Here is a 20,772-nt window from a genome sequence, read left to right as displayed (position 1 = left end):
CCTTATCTTTCAAATGGATGTAACAATTTTCTTCCTATTGTGCAATACTACTGCTTTTATGAAATGGGATAATATATATGAAATCATTTTGAGAAATAGAGTGAAATATTTCTATTGATACTTTAATATTCAATTTAACGACATCTATCCCATACCTGCCAGATCCCAAGTGTTGTGCCGTTCTTTGGGATTATTAGCATGAACTGCATATAGTCTCTACATTAAAATAAAAATACACTTCTTCTCTTTTTAATTTACTTTATCCTTATTGAAGCTTTCTTTGCTCCATTGCTTTTAACTACTAATGCAGATTGAAGCTCATATACTTTGAACTATTTTTTGGATTTTTCCTTGCTTTAAGCTTTTGGTTCTTTCTTTGATTTTTAATCAAGGTTCAGGATAGGAGCAGGTCATAACTACATGGAAGGTGTTTTTTTCAAAATACACTCTCCTTTAAGATTATGTAATATCTCCTAGGAGTGCTGCTAGATGCCTATAAATCACTGCAAATTAGCCGTTGTTACTTACAGTGTGTTTTCTACAGGTATGTTTGGAGTTCCAGAAAGAGTTGAGATTCTTTCTCTAGAGATATCCTTGTTTTATGGTTAGGATGAATTTTGCCTTCCTCCCCATATACTCACTGTAAATCCCCATTATTAATTGCTATTGAAGGGAATCTGTTTAGCCTTTATCAGTTTCATAAGGTCTTTACAAATCATGAAGCAGAAATTTTAAGTGATGTTTCATAACATTAAAAGGAAAATATTCTATCCCAAATTTTATAAGAAAGGTATGAAATATGCATTTAAAACATTTTTCCAACCCCAAATTCATTTGCTTCACCAAGACCTTCCAATCCCCATCTTACTCCTTTTCTTCTTTCAACAGAGACCCCCAAATTAACATCCCATAAGTCCCTGCAACATGTCTGGCAACCTACAACCAAACTCCTCTAAAGGATATTTAATAAATACTTTGTACATTCCTTCAGGAAACTTGCCATTAAGTTTCTGTAGAACTTGTGGTCAAAATTTCAAAAATAACTCTCAACTTTTTCTTTTTTATTGCTGCTTGATTTGGGTGTGTCTTTCACTGTGGCTAGATGAGGAAAATCAAATCAGTGGTAAAGCCACAAATTACCAGGGAAACTTGAGAATATGAAATACGAACAAAAACATATTTTCTTTATTTAATGATTAAAACTTAGCAATCTCTATTTAAATCATCTCTACTTATAAGGAGCAAGAATTTGCCTTTTGCTCTATGAAAAATTTTATTTGAAAGATTATTAAGTTAAAGCATTCTGTTTTAAAGTTTAGCCATATATAGTTTTCATTTTAAGAGTTATATTACAAAATTTGTCTCTATTATAAAAATTTCCTTTTAGCATACGACCTAAATCATCAAGTCCTAGGATTATTTTGCATCCGTTTTATATACAATGATTTACATTTCTTATTTCTCATTTTTGAACTGCCTCTGATTTCAGATCCCTGTCCCCAAATCAATATAATGACCATTCTATGTCCCTTTATCTTCAAACCATTCCTACTTGGTCCTATATTTTATTAGCCTTCACATTTCCCTTAAAATATCTCCTAAATGAACCACAGAGGACTCTCCTCTAAATGTTCAGGATCACAGTTTGGGAACCATTACTCTATGTGACTGATTTCTCCCCAAACAAACACTTTGATCATTTAAAAATGATGGCCCTTGCCGAGAGCACTAATGAGCTAACTTGTACATTGTGGTGTGTACACAATGGAGGATAAAAAAATGGGCTCGGAATTAGACTCCCTCTTTATTCATCCAAGGGGAGCATTACTGAGAGGGTTATTTTTTAAAAATTAATACAATTTTGGCAGCTTCCCTTGATTTGGAAATGAAAAGGTTTTGAGTAGGTGAGCAGTGAAGGGGCTTTCTCTTTTTCTTTGCAAATTTCTATAAAAGGCACAAATATGAAAAGCTTTCCATGGATGGCAAAGAATCAGGGAACTAGTTGCACCTCACCCTCTAATAGCAACCAAGAGATTATTTCCCAACCCTTTCCACTTAATGTCCAGAAAGATAAATGTCGCGTTAAATAATAGCATGGATGTTTCTTTCTAATAGGGTGCTAAATGCAATCGTAAAGCATCTTTTTCTTTGGCTGTTGATTTGGCAAGGCTCATTTGTGTGGGTAAAATACCTTCACAGGACAAAAGGAAGCCAGGCCAGAGGGCGTAGGAGAGGGGCTAGGGTCCCCGCTTCCCCTTGCCTTCTCCTTTGACCCTGACTGGTTCACTGCCCTTAGTGGGTGCATTAGAGAATGAGTTGTCAACGTGGAAACCATAGAAAGCTCAACGGGTGACACCTCTATTTTCAGAGGACTTACGTTAGGGAGTTCTTTTGATAATAATAATTGCTAACCTTTATTGAGCATTTACTATGTACCAGGTGCTGTTGTAAGCATGTTAGCAGTATTAACCCATTGAATCATCCCCCAAAACTATGACGTATAAGATATATCCTGTATTTTGTAGATGAGGAAACGGAGATACAGAAAGGTTAAATGACTTGCCCTGAATCACACAGGTTAATGGCAAATGCAGGGCTTGAATTCACTGGTTGCTAACATTGTGATTTTGTAACAATTATCCTCTGCTGAATCAGACGTACAATTCTTTCTGTATTTAACTTGTCTACAGGATCTGATAAGCCAGTGGGACTTTTTTATGGTGTAGATTGATTGCTGAGGTCCTAGTTGGGCATTAGGTATAACTGCCTACTCCCTTTCTCTCTCTCTCACAAGACTATTGGAAGAAAATTTTTATTTTTTAAATGATACGTCACACTTGGCTTGTAATCAGCTATCATTCCTTATCAAAGTTATACATGAACTTAAGACCTTAGTCTACCGAAGTTTTGACTAAGTATAGCATTCCTCTGGCTTCTCTTTTCCTCCTTAATCCCACTCTCTAGAGGCAACCACCTTCAACAGTTTTAGTTTATTGTTATGGTTATTGTTTCTTTTATATATATATATTTTTAAAGATTTTATTTATTTATTTGAGAGAGAGAATGAGATAGAGAGAGAGAGCATGAGACGGGGGAGGGTCAGAGGGAGAAGCAGACTCCCTGCTGAGCAGGGAGCCCGATGCGGGACTCGATCCCGGGACTCCAGGATCATGACCTGAGCCGAAGGCAGTCGCCCAACCAACTGAGCCACCCAGGCGCCCCTGTTTCTTTTTTATATTAACCTTCATGCTTTTCAACAATATGTATATACTGATTTATCTATTGTAGGTATTATGTATTGATTTTTTTTTAAAGATTTTATTTATTTATTTGACAGAGAGAGACACCGCGAGAGAGGGAACATAAGCGGGGGAGTGGGAGAGGGAGAAGCAGGCTCCTGGCTGAGCAGGGAGCCCGATGCGGGGCTCGATCCCAAGACTCAGGGATCATGACCTGAGCCGAAGGCAGACGCTTAACGACTGAGCCACCCAGGCGCCCCTGTACTGATTTTCTGTTATAATAGTTTGATATTAGCTCTTTTATACACCGCAGCTTCCCTTCCCTCAATTTTTTTCCATTATAGTTCTATAATCTATTTTTTGTTTCAATTACTAGCTGCCATTGTTGTGTTTTTCTAAGTATTTGCTGTTGAGCCAAGAATTATTATATAACTATCATTCCTTTGGATTCAACTTTCTTTTGTGGAGTCAATGATTGCCTTAGTTTAATTCATTTATATTTCGTCATATCTATAGCTAATTTTCCCAAAGTTTCCAGCAATCTGTCAAACACCTACCAATCTTTTTCTCAAACAGTGAAACATGAAATAATATATTTCCCCTTTTTCTTTTTTTAAAAGTCTTCTTCTTATTGATATCCACCTTCTTCCTTCCACTTGGACTGAAGACTCTGCTTCCCTGACACACATCCGTGAATATGTGACTTCTCCTTGCCATTTTTCTATGTCTGTACATCTTATTTCCAATGGCTTTTTTCCCTTGGTCAAATCTGTCATTTTGTGTAATTATTTTCCTCAGTAGTTTCACAAAAAGAATGTGTGGAAACAAATGCTTTGAGTCTTCCTATATCTGGAGATAATCTGATTCAATTCTGCCCTTTGATAGATAAACAGGCTACAGGATTCTGGGTTGATAATATTTTCTCCTTAAACTTTTTTTTTTTTTTTTAGATCTTATTTATTTATTTGACAGAGAAAGAGAGAGAGAGCACAAGCAGGGGGAAGGGCAGGCAGAGGGAGAAGCAGGCTTTACCCTGAGCAAGGAGCCCAGCTCAGGACTCCATCCCAGGACCCTGGGATCATGACCTGAGGTGAAGGCAGACGCTTAACTGACTGAGCCACCCAGGGGTCTATCTCCTTAAACTTTGAAAGCATTCTTCTAGCCTCCAGTCAGTTTTAGAAAAGTCCAACACCATTCTGATTCCCATTCGTTTGTATGTGATCCTTGATCTTTCTCTCTTCCTACTTCTTTATAATTGCGTGACTTACTTCTTAATTTATTACACTGGACACTTGGCAGGCTCTTTCCTTTTCTTTTTTAGAAAAGATTTTATTTATTTATTTGACAGAGAGACAGAGAGAGAGAGCACAAGTAGGCAGAGCAGCAGGCAGAGGGAGAGGGAGAAGCAGGCTCTCCCCTGAGCAAGGAGCCCGATGTGGGGCTCAATCCCAGGAACCTGGGATCATGACCCCAGCTGAAGTCAGATGCTTAACAGACTGACCCACCCAGTTGCCCCATTGGTAAGCTCTTTCAATCAGAAGGCTCATATAAAATCCTGGAACATTCTCTTGTACTTTATTTTAAAAGTTCTTACGATGCATTTCATTTTTTTTTTCCTTTTTGGACTTTTCTATAAGGCAGATGCTGAACATCCTAAATTATTTTCTTATTTCTTCTTTTTAATAATTCATCTCTCTGCTTTTTGTATTTCCTGACACATTTATTCTTATCCTCCAAAACTTGTGTTAATTAATTATATTTATTTATGTTTTTAATTTTCCAATGCCTCTATTATTATTCCTGTTTTTATGAATCTTATATATTTTCTTATCTCTTGATATTATTACCAGTAGTATTTTTAAGCATTTCTCTCTTTCTTTTCTTGGTATTACTTCTGCTTATTTTGAGCTCCTTTTTATGTTTGCTTGTTTTGATATTCCTTTTCCATCTTGGGACTCTCCTCAATGACTTTAAAGTAGAGGTTATTTTATTCAGCACTTAGAACAGTGCATTTTACATATATAGTGCTCAATAAAGAAGTATATAATCTAGTAATTATAAATTATTATATACCATATAATTATATGGTATTATATAACATACTATATATGATACAATTATTATCTGTAAGTATAGTATATAAATATTGTGTTAAATAGTGTTATATATCATATAATAATTAATTTCTTGTGACCCATGCCTGCATATTCATATTTTAAAAATGCTGTCTGTATATTTAGAGTTAAGGTGCTGGGCTTGTTAACTGACAACCTTCTCTGTAGAACACAAAAAACATATACAAAGAGGCTTTTCATTTTATTTATTTATCTTTAAGATTTTATTTATTTATTTGAGAGAGAGAGCAAGTGAGCAAGAGAGCACAAGCAGGGGGTAGGGGCAGAGGGAGAGGGAGAAGCAGGCTCCCTACTGGGCAGGGATCTCGATGCGGGGCTCCGTCCTGGGGCCCCAGGATCATGACCTGAGCTGACGGCAGATGCTCAACTGATTGAGCCACCCTGGTGCCCCACAAAGAGGTTTTTCATTGAGGATATCCAAATTTAAATATCTGATGGACTTTGAAGCAGTTTGCTCTTTCAGAGAAAACTCAAGTCTTCTAGATGAAGGGATACATTTTTGCCTCTGGTATTTCTGGGAGAATGGTTGAGAATAGGAGGTGAAGGTCCCATTGCTTAGTAGGTAAACTCTAATCCCCTGGTTCATAGTCCCACAGTCCTGTCTGCCCTCTGTGATGCCAGGTGGGCCTGATTCAAGACTCTTGAAGATGCCTGGTTCAATGTCTCTCTTACACAGATCTGGGAACAGTCCTCTGGCTGTATTCAGTGAATGAGTGAGCCTGGGCATCCAGCTATTCTGGATGATGGCTGTTACAGGCAATCTTGACGTTGTCTTTCATGGATGCTTCCAAATGATGGTTATGAACATTTTGTCATTAATACCAATCTTCCATGTCTGGAAACACTGAGGTTATAACTTCTTTCATTTTACAAAGTAATTGCATTTTCATGTACATTTTATCTTCCAAAAACTTTTTGAGATATATCACCTAATTTTGCTCACTCTCTCATTCTTTATAAATACATTTTTTTCTTTTACTCTGATTTTAGTAAATAGGGGAGATTAATATGTGTGGTCAATCCATCACTTTCAACTAGAAATCCGTCCGGGAATCTTTATGGTATGGTAGGGTAGGGTATGGTATGGTATGGTATGGTATGATATGGTATGGTATGGTATCTAGAACAGATAGTCATTTTCCAGTTCTAGGATTCACCAAATACAAATCTGTAGCACTTGTTTTGAATGGATATAGTAGTAAAGTAGATATACCTTTAGTCTATTCATCTTCCTCATATCCCAAACATTACTATCATTATTTCTTCTCAGCTAATGTTCAAGATGATTATAAAGATTCCTTATCTGAAATATGATGAAAATAGAAAATAGGAACTTAGGTGTAAGATAATTGAGGGGGAAGTGTGATACACATTACTGCATATTTTAATCTGCAAACGGTGCAATATGATGGTCAGGCAACAAGCATTTCTTGAGTATCCATATCAAGGGCCAGTAGCTTCAGCATTTAAAAACTTTGGAGTCAGAATGCATGAGTTTTTGAATGAGATGAATTTGGGTTAATGAGCAGCCTCTCACCCTTACTAATTTAAAGTCTTTTCTCACTGTCCTTGGATTTATCATCTATGCAATGAAGGCAATAATTGTAACTACTTCGTAGCATGGCTAGTGCACAGTACTTGTTAAACACCACTAGCGATGGGGACGCCTGGGTGGCTCAGTGGGTTAAGTGTCTGTCTTCGGCTCAGATCAGGTCCTGGGATTGTGCCCCACTTGCGCTCAGCCAGGAGCCTGCTTTGCCCTCTCCCCCTTCCCCTGCTTGTGCTCTCTCATTCTCTCTCAAATAAATAAATAAAATCTTTAAACAAAATAAAATAAACACCACTAACTATAGATCTAAATTATTTGATTCCTGCCTTTGCTCTTAATGGTTGATCTCAGTCAAGGTCAACTTCTTTCAAAACTGGATTTAGGTGACTAGATTTTTGGTCTTTGAGCCAATGGGAGAATGGAATTTAGATTTAGATGTTGAGACTTTGGATTTCAAGGAGATGCTATAACAGGGTGAGACTCTTTGGAATGATGGGAGGACATGGTATGTTTTGCTTGTGGGAGGGACATGATTTGTTCTGAGCAAGAGGTGGGATTGCAGTAGGCAGAATTCTAAAATGACACCAAGACTGTCACCTCCTGTATAACCAGTATAACCCCATCTCCTTGAGTGTTTAAAGGTTTTTCTAACAAAATGCTTTCAAAGTATCCTAGAAGGAAATGGCTGGAATTTCTTAACGTAGAGAAACAAGTCATTTTTTTTTTTGAAAGATTTATTTATTTTAGAGAGGGAGAGAGAGAGTGCGAGTGGGAGGGGCAGAGGGAGAAGGAATCTACAGCAGACTCCATGCTGAGCACTGAGCCCAACTCAGGGCTCAGTCTCACAATCCTGAGATTATGACCTGAGCTGAAGCCAAGAGTCACATGCTTAACCGACTATGACACCCAGACACCCCAAGAAACAAATCATTTTTAAAAGAGTTTCTAGAATCATTGAAGAAGATTTTATGAGTACATTGGCTTAATATTAATTATCCACTTACTAGAATATATTTACCAGAAGGAGTCCTGGAAGAGGAATGATACAATTGGTATAGGGGAGATTATAATGATGAGGATTTACCACGTGTTCAACACTGTATATGTATTAATTTTTTTTAATTTCTAATGTAATCCTATAAGGAATAAGTACTATACTATGCCATATTTTACAGTTAAGGGAAAAGAGGTACCAAGAGATAAAGTAATTTACCTGGAGGGTAAGGGAACATAGAACTGTTCAGAATAATAATAATCTACATAATTATGTAATGCTATTTAAAAGCAGAACTATATCTATCTACCTATATCTACACCTAACTATATCTATGTAACTTCTCAGTTTCTCCCTCTAGAAGAGGAACCTAATCCTCAAGCATCATATATACTACACAGATCAGGAAACTATTATCCAACAGTATCAGTTTTTTCAATGGTAGTCTAATGAGGGGATCATTTTGAAAATTTGACCTGATTTCAGTAAGGAAAGATGACAAATCTCTTATGTGAAATTATAAGAGCTTACCCGGAAAAGAATATTTATTTAAGGGGGCTGACTTTTGAAACGAATGATGACTATGTTTCCAACAAGATAACTTTAGAACAAGGCATTATAGGCTATTGAAGCTTTTGGTGAATGGAATGAAATAATAGGTCACATGTATAAAGAGGTGCATTGTAAAGTTTGAAATGACCGATTCCGTAATATGTATTCCACACTATGTTAAATTCGGTGAATTTAAAGATGAGTAAAACATGATCCTTACCCTCAAGATTCCCTAGACAGGACATCTGCTTTTCTTCATTTTCAATAAATTAGTAGTATGTAATTCTTACTGTTATACCCTCAAGGCGTGATAAATCATGAGGAAAATGATTTGCTCTGGGAACTCTGACAGTTATAGCATAGTAATCAGATTGAGGAGTCTTGGATGATTATACCTATTCTTTGTCTATTTTCACGAGAAACTTCCCCTGATAATTCCAAATTGAGTTTCACGTAAACATTTTTTTTTCAAAGTATACCAACTTACCTCTTCTTTGATCAGTTCCTTTTAAAGTATATACATCTAAGCAAGTGGTGCTAACTTGAAGGTCAATCAGGAAAACAGGATGAGGGATTTGTCTTTTTTGAAAATGTGCTGCCTTTGAGAATTTTTTTGATACCAAAAAATGGCAGATTTTCTCTTATAAACCGTATGTTCTTGCATTTCTGATATCTGGAATGAGTAGCTTGCCAGAAACATTCTCACTCAAAAGCCAGACTAACCCATGAAGGTGTCCAAAGAAGTCTGTTCTGATTACTGAAGATGTTGAACTAGTCTTGACTTCAAACAGTAGATATTTCCACACTTTAGTGGTATATGACAGCTCTATTCATTCCACAATGTCAAATTCTTTGGTTTTGGCCATTGGGTATTTATGCATTTCTGGCTAAGGAAGCAGAGAAGCCTAATTTGATTCTGGAGCCAAAAGTTTTTAGGCCCTGTTCCTTTGGAACTTGGACTGGAGGATTTTGGCACTGCATAAAGACTAGGACAGGGCAAGTAGTCACACATAACTAACTCAGTCAACAGAGCATATTCAGGGAGCAAGATCATGCCTACACATTGGATAACCATTCTCCAAGGCAGACTGACAACACCCTGAATTCAATCACCCTTAAATAAACACACGAGGAAAGCACGGCTTTAACGTACCTTCAGGCGCTGCTCTCCAGCGCTGCCTGATTGGTTTGAGTGCCACAGGCCAGGATGCAGATGCAGCCATTACTGTTGTTCTTACTTATGTCTGTCGGCTGTCTGCTAACAAGCATTCATATGCTTTGGATCATTAAAGTCACAACCTCCTATGCCAATCTATTCCTCTCTGTGGGTTTGCTGTAGATTGGAAAGAGAGATGCTATTTTTGTTTCTTTTTCTTTCCATTAGGACCTCCAGTCAGGGTTATTTTTGAGGTCTGAATAACATAGCTTGCACCCTTGCCCCCACTGAGCATATAAATCGTGTTCCCATTAGGCTTGTTCTTTTTGCCTGATTTATTTCATTTAGTGTTGTATGTGCCTTTTCAATGCAAGGCAAGTAATTTGTGCTGAGGCTGTGACAGGAAAAAGTGCTCTAACTTAAACTATTTCCTGGTGCCATTGCTATCTGCGAGAGGTCTGCTGTACTTACACCCATGCTAAATTTCTTCTGACAGACTCCAGGTGGTCGGGATTTTCACAATCCAACCCATTTCAGTGTTAGAACTTGTCATTTGGGGCTCTGTGGATTCTTCCTTCTCTTTCGTCTTACGGTCGGTGGCAGGTTGGGTACATTTGTACACCTACCTGCTGAAGGCCGTGTGTGTCCACAGGTAAAATCAAAGGTGGAGAAACACGAGTTTCACTTTCAGAGAAGGCACAGAGGACAGATATTGTAGAGAGAAAAAGAAAAAAATTGTCACTTGTAGTATTATGCAGGCTGCCCATCTAAACCCATCATTGCTTGGCACCTACACACTAAGGGCAAGGATCCAGCCAACTTGTGAGTGGGCACCATGCCATTTGAGCAGATGGGCACGGAAGTCGGCAGCCAGTCGACCATGTATGTGCATCAACGGTGGGTGTTGAGGGCACGATTCCCAGAGGAGAATGTCCTAACAGCTGTCTGGCCTGAGCCAACATACTTACGACCAAGGAAAAGTGCCATCCTTCAATCCTGCTGAGTTGGATTAACCTTCAGAACTAAATCTGCTTTTTCGGCAGCAGAAGGTGAGTTTGGGTTCTCTGAAAACCTCAAAGAATACATAAAGGAAGGAAACTGGAAAGATACAATTATTAGATATTGACTAAAGCCGCCGAGCATATTCATGTGCATATTTTAGATATTTGACCAAAAATCTGTTAAATCTTGAAAGAATGGCATAGTCATTAAAAGCCTTGCATCCCACAGTGCTTGCAGAAGTGACCTTTCCACGCAGACAGACCATTTTCAGTGAGTTAGTACATGTCCAGCTTTGCATTAAGAAATAATTATGTCTGAGGAAAGGTGTCAGCAGACGATAGAAATCAAACTGTGGGTAGATATCTTTGTCAAACTTCACATATCGTGGATCAAACCTGACATAGGGTGGATTATTTTCCAAATGACAGAATTTCTTCTTCAGTGATTGAACATATACCTGAAAAAGTAAGAAGTAAACTCAGTATTTCAACTTAAGCACTTCAGGGCAATGAAAGAGACTGTTTGAGACTGAAAATAAAACCTGATTCTGATTTGTTCAGAGTTTTTAGACTGTTAAACATCATAAAATTAGATATAGGTTGTTTCGGCCCAACATAGTCAAATGGTGATTTGACAATGATTTGTTTAATTTGGCTAAAATAGATGGACTGTTTTGACCATTTGGGGCCTCAATAACTGTTTGTTTACTATTTTGCTTTGTTTTGAGGTGTTTATGAGATAGTTTTCTTGGTTTTGTTTTCTGCTGTCTTGAATCTTTTTAGTTAAAAGATAACATGTGACTTGCAGTTGTGGAGAAAATGTCAGTTTGGCCCAAGTGTTCTATTACTTTTTTTTTTTTTTTTTTAATCAACAGAGTAATATCTCTGTTATGGAGGGTAAAGGAAGTAGTAAGCAAGCTATATAATCTGTTGGCAATAGTAACTTTAGCTATGGCTCTAACAAAGTATATAATGCTTTAGATTTAATACCAGTAATAGTATTATGAGTAGAATAAGATGTTTATATGTCTATTTTAGCACACAGTTTCTCATTATATCAATTTGGAAATTCATGTCTAAATAAGAAGGAACCTACAGAGAAAAAAGTAAGCTAAAAACTAATACAATATATAAATATACTTTGCATGAAAAAAATGTAGAAAATTACGTTTTTCAGGTATGGCTATGTTTCTTGGTTCTGGTAGTTTTTATCTTAAGAGCATGTTCAAAAAGGCTGAAATAGTAGTGTGTCTGTGGACTATATGAATGACCCTTCTCAATCTGAGAAAATTCTTGGAGAGAAACATTCTACTGAAAGCATGAAAAAAGAAATGAGAGAACTAAAGGAAACAGTCTTTAGCAATAAATGAGGCCATGTGCACGGTATATAATTTTTATTTAAGCAAGAAGGTGTGAGGCAGTTTGATTTTCTTCTTGGAGGAACACATGTGTTTGGGACTAAATAAAGCAAGGGAGGAATATTAAGAAGTTAAATCATTCCAGCTATTGATTCCCTTTGGCTATCTGGGAGATAAGAAAATGTGGTTGGAGCTGAATTTAACTCAACTAGACTTAGCCCAGGATTGAAAGGCTGGTGAGCACCACAGATGACCCAGATGCTGACCAAGGACTATTCAACAAACCAAAAAAAAAAAAAAAAAAAAAAAATTGCTGAAGAACTTTAATATGTCCTCCAGTAGGATTTTGAATCCTTCCCTTTCATTCTCTGCAGGGGATAAAAAAGATAAGGGAGAGTGTCAGATTCCTGACTGACAATATACAGCCAAAAAGGGCTTATGGAAAAGCCAAACAAACAAAAAAGGGGGCATTTGCTTATGGAGGCCCACTATGGTAACTGAATGATATCATAGGCAGAGGGAGAAGGCCATCTTAAATGTGCATCGATATACCTGTGGTACATTAATAAGGAGGAAAAAAGAAGAATTTGGTTCCTCTATGGTTAATGTCATTACCTTCTATGAAGACTATGAAAAATACCCAGTTAGTGAATGAATAATTATGATTTTACATGTGTGAATTGACATGTGTTCACAGATGGGTAAAAGTAGAAAATTAAATGCATGATAAAATAATATCCTCATATATTAACTTTCTTTTTTTCCCAACAAAAGCAGTTACCTACCACATATACATGATTTAAAAAACACAGCCATCATTTAGGTTGATGCTTATTACATCTAAACAACCAAATTGTTGCGAGTACAAGAAATATTGGCCACGTTTCCACATTCCAAAAAAATAAAAATAAAAGTTTCAGTAACTCCTCTTAATTTCTGATTGTAATAGCTTTAAGAAAAAGAATTTGGCAAAACAAATGAAGATTTGAACATAAGAATTGGGATACACCGGGGGAAAAAAAAAAAGTTTTTGAGAATCTGTGAAGATAAAAACTAAACTTAACCACAGATTTATTTCTGCTTTTTATCCAAGTATCCAGGGAGGTTGCTAATGGGAGGTATGCCTCGGAAAACGTACATGTCTGCGAAAATGCTGGAGCTAACTAATGCTTTTATTCAAGTGATTTTTATTTCAACTCTAAGCCACAAGATATAAACTTTCATCAAAAATGGTAATCTATTTAAAATCAGAGCTATGTGGAATGTTTCATGTTTATGTATAACTTTCATAGTAGACCTTCCTATACCAGGAAAATAATATGCCCAAATTCTGTTATTTTTACTTCGTACCAAGCACTAGTCCCACCCATCAGTTTCGTGTTCTTTAAATAGATTAAAATGAAGAAGAAATGGAAGAAAAAAATGAAAACACTTCAAAAAAATGACTTTTTAATTTTTTCTTTTTGGAGGAAAATATATCTGGAAAACTTAATTATGATGTATAATAAGAACAAAAAGGAATTTAAAGGAAAATATGCATTGCACATTCTCAGTATTTCATGCTTCCAACTTTGCTTTGAACAATTATAAAGCTAACGTACCTGAGAAGGGGCAGAGAAGGAGTGGGGAGAGTGGTAGGTGGAAACAAAGAAGGAGAAACACATAGATCTGATCTAAAAGTAATTCAGTGAAATATTCATCTGGTATTGGTTTCCAAAAAAATCCAAGCAAAAGTCATTTGTATTTCAAGTTTTTTCTTTTCCAATGATAGCTACAAATCATCCCCATTTACTGAACATAATAAATCAATAGGAAGATGACATCATTGCAAAAAGATGAGGGCTGACTTGTTCTTCTCTTCAAAGGAAGGATTGTCAACAACTCATGTTTTTATTGTTAAAGCTCAGTTGCTTAAGATGCAGAACACTGTGATAAGAAAACAGTTAAGACATAACCATATCCCCCTCAAAAGAAAGTGTGAAGTAACCTTTCTCAAATGAGAACTGTAAAATAATATTGAAACCAACATTTCATAATTTAAGAGTGTACAAACTAGCAAAAAATCAGACTGTGGACACTTAAATAAATATGTGGTAGATATACATACATGTCCACTTACGTTTAGAGGAAGGATCTGTATACTATTTCAGAACATTTGGAAGCAAAAAAGAAAGCAAACATAAGTCATAAAAACTGTATTTTAAGCCTTCCTCAGAAGAAATGCTTCTGTAACTCACAGAGAAAATAATGTATTAAAATAATGTTGTATCAAGCTACTGCTAATATTATTATTGCTATTCAAGTTTTCCAAATTCAGATTAATTAAGAATTGCTGCAAAAGTGAAAAGGACCTGAGATTGAACAATGGAGCCCACCATTGCTAGCATTCTGAAACTCACCCAGAAGCAATTTGCAGAGCAAAACATAGGTTTTTAATATCAGATACATTGAGAAAAAATTAGGACTGTCCAAAAATGAAGTACTCTTCTTGCAATACTAGTACTAGAGATATTTGATAACATCAACAAACACAACAAACATGTATATTTTGAACATCTACTATTAGAAACTACTAGCATGTAACTGTACTAAGCTTGCAGTGTTTACCGGCTAAATGAATGGTTTATAAGGACATCTGATGTCTTAAGCAGAAACGTTTCTCAAGGAAGTGTCCTGTAATAATTTGCAAAATTTTCAGATACTACTAATAATACTATTGATAGATACTATTGATAGAGAAACATGTACAAATACTATAAGATTTTCTGTTATTTTATACTATGTATGGTTTAGGAGAGCCTCTGTTCCCTTCAAACTTACCTCAGGAAGTTTTGATTGACCTCAAGTGTTCTTTATAATTATCATTTCAATTAAATAAATCACATAAAAACAGCTTTCTTGAAATAACTTTTCTTGATATCCATGTAACACAGCTAAGCAAATTTGGATTCAGAATTTCCTAAATCATAAATTTCAGTCAGGGTAATCTGATTTGGGATGATAACACATTTCTGTGCCTAATGCTTAATTGAGAAGAGCATTAAAGCAAAGACAGGTGATGAAAGTTCTCTTTTTTCCTGCATCTCCGTAACTTGGTTGAACATGATAGATTGGCTAGCTTATTGATTCAGGAATGATCAGCAATATTACTTTCCCTAAAGGAAAATAAAGATAATTCATAACAGATTTGAAACCTGATTTCTAGCTCCCTGTGTAAACGTGTACAAATTTATAAGTTTGACTCAAATTTCTTCCTTAGAAATATCCCCTTATGCATGCGGATAATCTCAACTTTGGAGTTCCCCAAGAATGTAATGATTGCCTTTATGCATATACATTATATTGCTGGTGAAGCAATAAAGTGTAATAGTTGAAGGCTTAGATCCTGGTTAAATATCACCCATGGCTTTTACTAGCTCTGGATCTTTACAGTTACTTAAACTGTCTGTATCTGTGTTTCTACATTTATGAAAAAAGAGTGAGAATTAAGTATGTTAATATGTGCAAAATACTTAGAACAGTGCCTGGCAAATAATAAGCACTGAAAACATGTTAACAAACAGTAACACTGTGTCATTTCCCAATCTGAATTCTTATTTATACCATGGACCCAATAGTTCCCTTTAAGGATGAAATAAATATGTGCTCAGTAACTGGTCATTTCTGTTCTGATTTCTTCTCATTAAAATTTGTTTCCCAGAGGGGCCTGGGTTGCGCAATCGGTTAGGTGTCCAACTCTTGATTATCGCTTGGATAGTGATCTCAGAGTAGTGAGATGGAGCCCCCCCACCGCCAGGCTCCGCGCTCAGTGTGGAGTCTACTTGAGACGTTTTCTCCCTCTCCCACGGCCCTTCCTCCCCTCCTCCCACCACCCTGCCCTGGCGAGTGTGCGCTCCTTCTCTCTCTCTAAAATAAATAATAAATAAATAAATCTTTAAAAAAATTTGTTTCCCAAATTTCAGTCATTCACTTACTATGTTTGTGGGTTTTTCCCCCCATATTGCACACTACATAGTACTTATTTAATTATATTATTTATATTCTATTTTAATGGAAAATGTATTCATACCACTAACAAATGTCTTTGTGTGGTAAGTTTTCCTGCTAAAACTTAAGTTTGTGTAAATGATAATTAAAACATTCATCAGCTAAAATCATCTCTTGTGCCTCTGGTAATATATACACAATGCATTTTAAAACATTGCCTCATAAGAAAACTTTCTATAGTGACTAGAAGAGACTATTTAAAGGCTGGTGGGCCAATATACCCATCAAAATCTAGTAGTGGTAGGACAAAGGTAGGCATGGTTTGGCCATAGAAGGAATGGTAAGACTGACACAAGTGAATGCCCAGGTGCTTATTCATCAATGTTGTGGAGACATTACTTGATACTACTTTCTCTAATATTTACAGCTTGAGGTATTTTATAGGCTAGGAGAGTGATTTTTAACCCAAGACTGGAAATCCAACAAGTTTCAAGGAAATAGAACAAGAAAAAAAGAATCCCAGAATTTTTCCACCCTTGTAAATTGAATGTAAGGCATATATATTAAATTTTCAGTGAAGATAATAAATCCTAGTTTAATGACTAATAGTTAAGAGAAGTAAGTTCCAAATGCAGAGCAGTACAAAATAAATGCCTGGTTCCTTAAAAGGTTTAAATACCCAGTATATATGTGAATATATATATATGAATATATATATTCATTTCAACATGAATTAAGATCAACTATGGTTGTTTTATTTAAGGTAATGCTAGCAGCTATAAAATTCTCTAAAATACACAATGGCTCCAAGAAATAGAAGTTTATTTCTCACTAAAACAGTTAGAAGGTAATTTTCTATAGGAATGCTCTGTCCTTGCTACAACTTTTCTCTAAGTATAAAATTATTCCAAAATAAAAAGTTTACTAAATAAAACAAAATGCATTTTCCTGGTCTATGTTTGGCTTTTCTCCACATGGCGATTCAGAGTCTTCTTCCATCTTGCCTCTTCAGTCTCCTGCATGGCCTCATTCAGTGTGCACTCCCAGCCAGCATGGCAGGGAACACGGAGGGGAAACACTCACTGGTTAAAGCTTTGAGTGGGGAAGGCTTCTCATCCCGTTGGTCTGAACCGTCATGTGGCCACTCCCAACTGCAAGGCAGGCTGAAAAATGCAGTCTAGATATATGCCCTGGAGAAAGGACAGAATTTTGGTGAGCAGGCATCAGGGGCTGCCACAGTCCCCCCACCCTTTCACTGTATGTCAATTTGCACCTGTCTTCAACACTTAGAAATACATCTATCCACCTCCCCAAAGAAGATGACCAAAAGTCCCATGCAATTACTACATCAAACTCCAATAGAAGAATAGCAGTGATAAATAACTTTCTCCATCATGCCAATTTCTCTCCAGGGCGTTAGAGGTTTAGAACTTGAAAAAAATGAGTTCTCTGTTCTGTTTTTCACATCACATCCAATAGACAGTGGTGGAACGAGAACTTGATAACTGGAAACACCCTCTCATGTGTAAAGGAAATAAATGGTAACCAGCCAACAGTCACTTGACCCAAATGATTATTAAAGCCTGCTGGGCAGGCCCTGTGAGACCCCTGCCCTCCCCGCAGAGTCCGTTCCTGGCTCTCCTGGTTCTCCCTTTTGGGATAATTCCCCATGCCCATTGTTCTCCAAGGTTTCTGGCTCTGCTTTCTGGAGGCTCCTCCTCCCCCATCATCCCCCACTGGCCGCATTGAAAGTGAGCTTGGAAGAGAATGGCTCCCTTGGAGGTTGTACTGCTTTCACAATGCAGTTTTATGGAGAAAATATGGGGTTCAAGGGTTGTATAGAGTCATAGGTTTTGAGGCCAGGCTTTTGGTTTCTCTGCTAATACAAGTCTCTCAAAATCTTAAAAGGCTTTGATTTAACCCCTTCAGTCAGTTAATGTGCCAGTAACCACAAAGCCATCCAAAGTTCGTTTCTAGACAGTTCTCAGACCTGCTTTCTTCTTTAATACCTCACACTCATCCTGCAGCCTCTCTTTCTCTCTCTCTCATTCTTTCTTTTCCTACTTCCCTGTCTCTTCGGCCTTATACCCTGCCACCTTCATGTAAAATACTGGAGAATTCCTGCCTAGTAAAATAGGATTATTAATTAGAGCTCCTATTTAAACTATCAAACAGTACAATATTTCATCATAAATTCCTTCTTCTTCTCTTTTTGTTTTATTATAGAATCAGTCTATGGTGCTTCTTTGGCAGAAACCACCATAGGCATTTTAAAAATTTTGTTCCCAAACCACTAATCCATTGATTATTGTGTCTTTAAATACATTCATAGAAGAAGGCCTGAAAATTAATAGCACTTTGACTCTGAAAAAGCTGAGCTCATATCATATCATAAACAAGGTGTTTCAACATTAAATATTTTGTTTCCTTGCAAGTCACCTGAAATATAAAGATATAAAACAGTGATTTTTTTTTTTTTATGCTTACGGAGTCTGGTCAAAAATTCAGATAAGACATAGCAGGAACAGCTTTTGTCTACTACACAGTGTTTGAGGCTTCTACTAGGACTTGAAACATGGGGATGACTCAATGGCCAGCAGAGAGAACCATCAGAAAATATCTATACTCATATGACTGGCAGTTGATACAAGCTGTCTGCTAGAACCTCAGTTAGTCTCTTAGCCAGAAAACCTATGAGGTCTCTCCCTGTGATCTCTCTGTGTGAGACGATTTGGGCTTCATCCCAACATGGTGAATATTTTCCAAATGTGAGGGTTCTAAGAGAACAAGGAGGAAGTACATGACATTTTTATGCTCTACCATTTTAAGTCATGTAGAGTCACTTCTGCCGTGCTTTTTGAATGAAACAGGCATAAAGCTCTGCCCAGGTTCAAAATGAAAGAATATAGACCCCCCCACTTGATAGGAGGAGTGTCAGGGTGACATGGTAAGAAGTGTACTTTGAATAGGAGATATTGTTGCAGCCAGCAATCTTTGAGTACACATTTTATTCAAATTAGTCAATGTCTAAAACATTTACTTTCCATTTTATATCTACTCTGTTTGACTTCTTGAATGAATCTGAATATGGTTATTTACCTGTGTACTTTACTAAAATATGCTCTTTTAAATCATTTATAGCTTTTTTTTGGAGAAAAATAATATAATAATATCTAATGCCAATATTTTTTCAGATATCCCGACACAGAAGGAATCATTCACAGCATGTCTTGAAAGATGTCATTCCTCCATTGGAACAATTGGTAAGCTGATTTCCCTACAATATTGTATTATTTATCTACTGCTACAGAATAAATTAACCCAAAACTCAACAACTTAAAACAGCACACATTGTTATCTTATGTTTGTGTGGGTCAGGAATCCAGGCATGGCTTAGCAGAGTCCTCTAGTTCAGAGTCTCTCAGAAGATTTCAATCAAACTTTAAGCCAGAATTGGGCTCACATCTGAAGGTTTGACTGGGGAAGGATCTGCTTTCCTTTTCATGCACATGGTTGTTGGCAGGGTTCAGTTCCTCCAGGAATGTGATCCAGAGGCTGCTCTCAGTTTCCTGCCACGTAGGTTTCACCAAAAAGGCAGCTTGCTTCTTCAAAGCAGTGAAACTGAGAAGGCAAAGGATTCTGCTAGCAAGACAGAAGGCAAATCCTTTATAAACTAATCATGGTAGTGATATCCCGTCAACTTTTCCACATTCTCATGATCAGAATCAAGTCACTAAGTCCAGTCCATACTCAAGGAGAAGGGATTACACAAGGCTGTGAATAACAAGAAGCAGAGATTATTTGGGGCCTACTGAAAATTTTGACAATATTTTTTAAGAAAAAAATTAATCCCAGGGTGCCTGTGTGGCTCAGTCGGTTGAGCATCCAACTCTTGGTTTCAGCTCAGATCATGATCTCAGGGTCATGGGATCAAGCCCTGTGTTGGGCTCTATATTCAGTATGGAGTCTGCTTGAGTTTCTCTCTCCTTCTCCCTCTGCCCTCCTGCTCATGATCTCTCTCTCAAATAAATGAATAAATCTTAAAAAAAAAAAAAGAAAGAAAAAGAAAAAGAAAAAGAAAAAAATTAATCCCCTACCAGTAAATTCTAAGCCCACTAAAGCCGGGATTTTTTGTTTCCATTTTGTTTGTTGTTGTATCCTAATGACTAGAAAAGTGTCTGAAACATTGTAAATAACATGAATGAAGTATTAGAAATATCTTAAAAACATATAAGCCCTTGGGGCCCCTGGGTGGCTCAGTCGGTTAAGCAGCTGCCTATGTACGGTTCAGGTCATGATCCCAGGACCCTGGGATTGAGCCCTGCATTGGGCTCCCTGCTCAGGGGAGAGTCTGCTTCTCCCTCTCTCCCTGCTGCACTCCCCCTGCTGTGCTTTCTCGTGCTCTCTCTCTTCAAATAAAAAAATAAAATCTTTTAAAAAAAGCCACAAATACAAAAAACATATAAGCCCAAATTTCCTGATATGTTCTGACACTTCTTTCTATTAATGACTCCTTTTTGATAAACATAATACCCCTTTTCTCCATGCTTATCCTTCCTGTTGGATTTCACATTGACCAACATGCTTCCAGTTCCATTGGCTTATAGGATACAGCACCTAGATGACTTTATTCCTATCTTTTCCCTGCTATTCCATCCCCATTATCTTTTTTTAAAATTTTATTTTATTGTTATGTTAATCACCACACATTACATCATTAGCTTTTGATGTTCCATGATTCATTGTTTGCGTATAACCCCCAGTGCTCCATGCAGTACGTGCCCTCTTTAATACCCATCAC

At 36.9% G+C, this 20,772-nt stretch overlaps 1 protein-coding gene across 1 annotated transcript in view; it reads left to right on the top strand.

The window, feature by feature from the left end:
* ARHGAP15 (Rho GTPase activating protein 15) overlaps nucleotides 1–20,772 on the top strand; it is a 588,861-nt gene that overhangs the window by 56,846 nt on the left and 511,243 nt on the right. Inside the window, exon 4 of the mRNA XM_081814529.1 lies at nucleotides 19,166–19,234. Coding sequence (XP_081670655.1) covers nucleotides 19,166–19,234 — 69 coding nt within the window. The remainder of the gene's footprint in view (nucleotides 1–19,165; nucleotides 19,235–20,772) is intronic.

Source organism: Leptonychotes weddellii, chromosome 3 (assembly GCF_054177405.1).
Source record: "Leptonychotes weddellii isolate Sample4059 chromosome 3, ASM5417740v2, whole genome shotgun sequence".
NCBI lineage: Eukaryota > Metazoa > Chordata > Mammalia > Carnivora > Phocidae > Leptonychotes > Leptonychotes weddellii.
The sequence above is the reverse complement of the archived record's forward strand: the minus strand, read 5'-3'. Positions and strand labels throughout refer to the sequence as shown.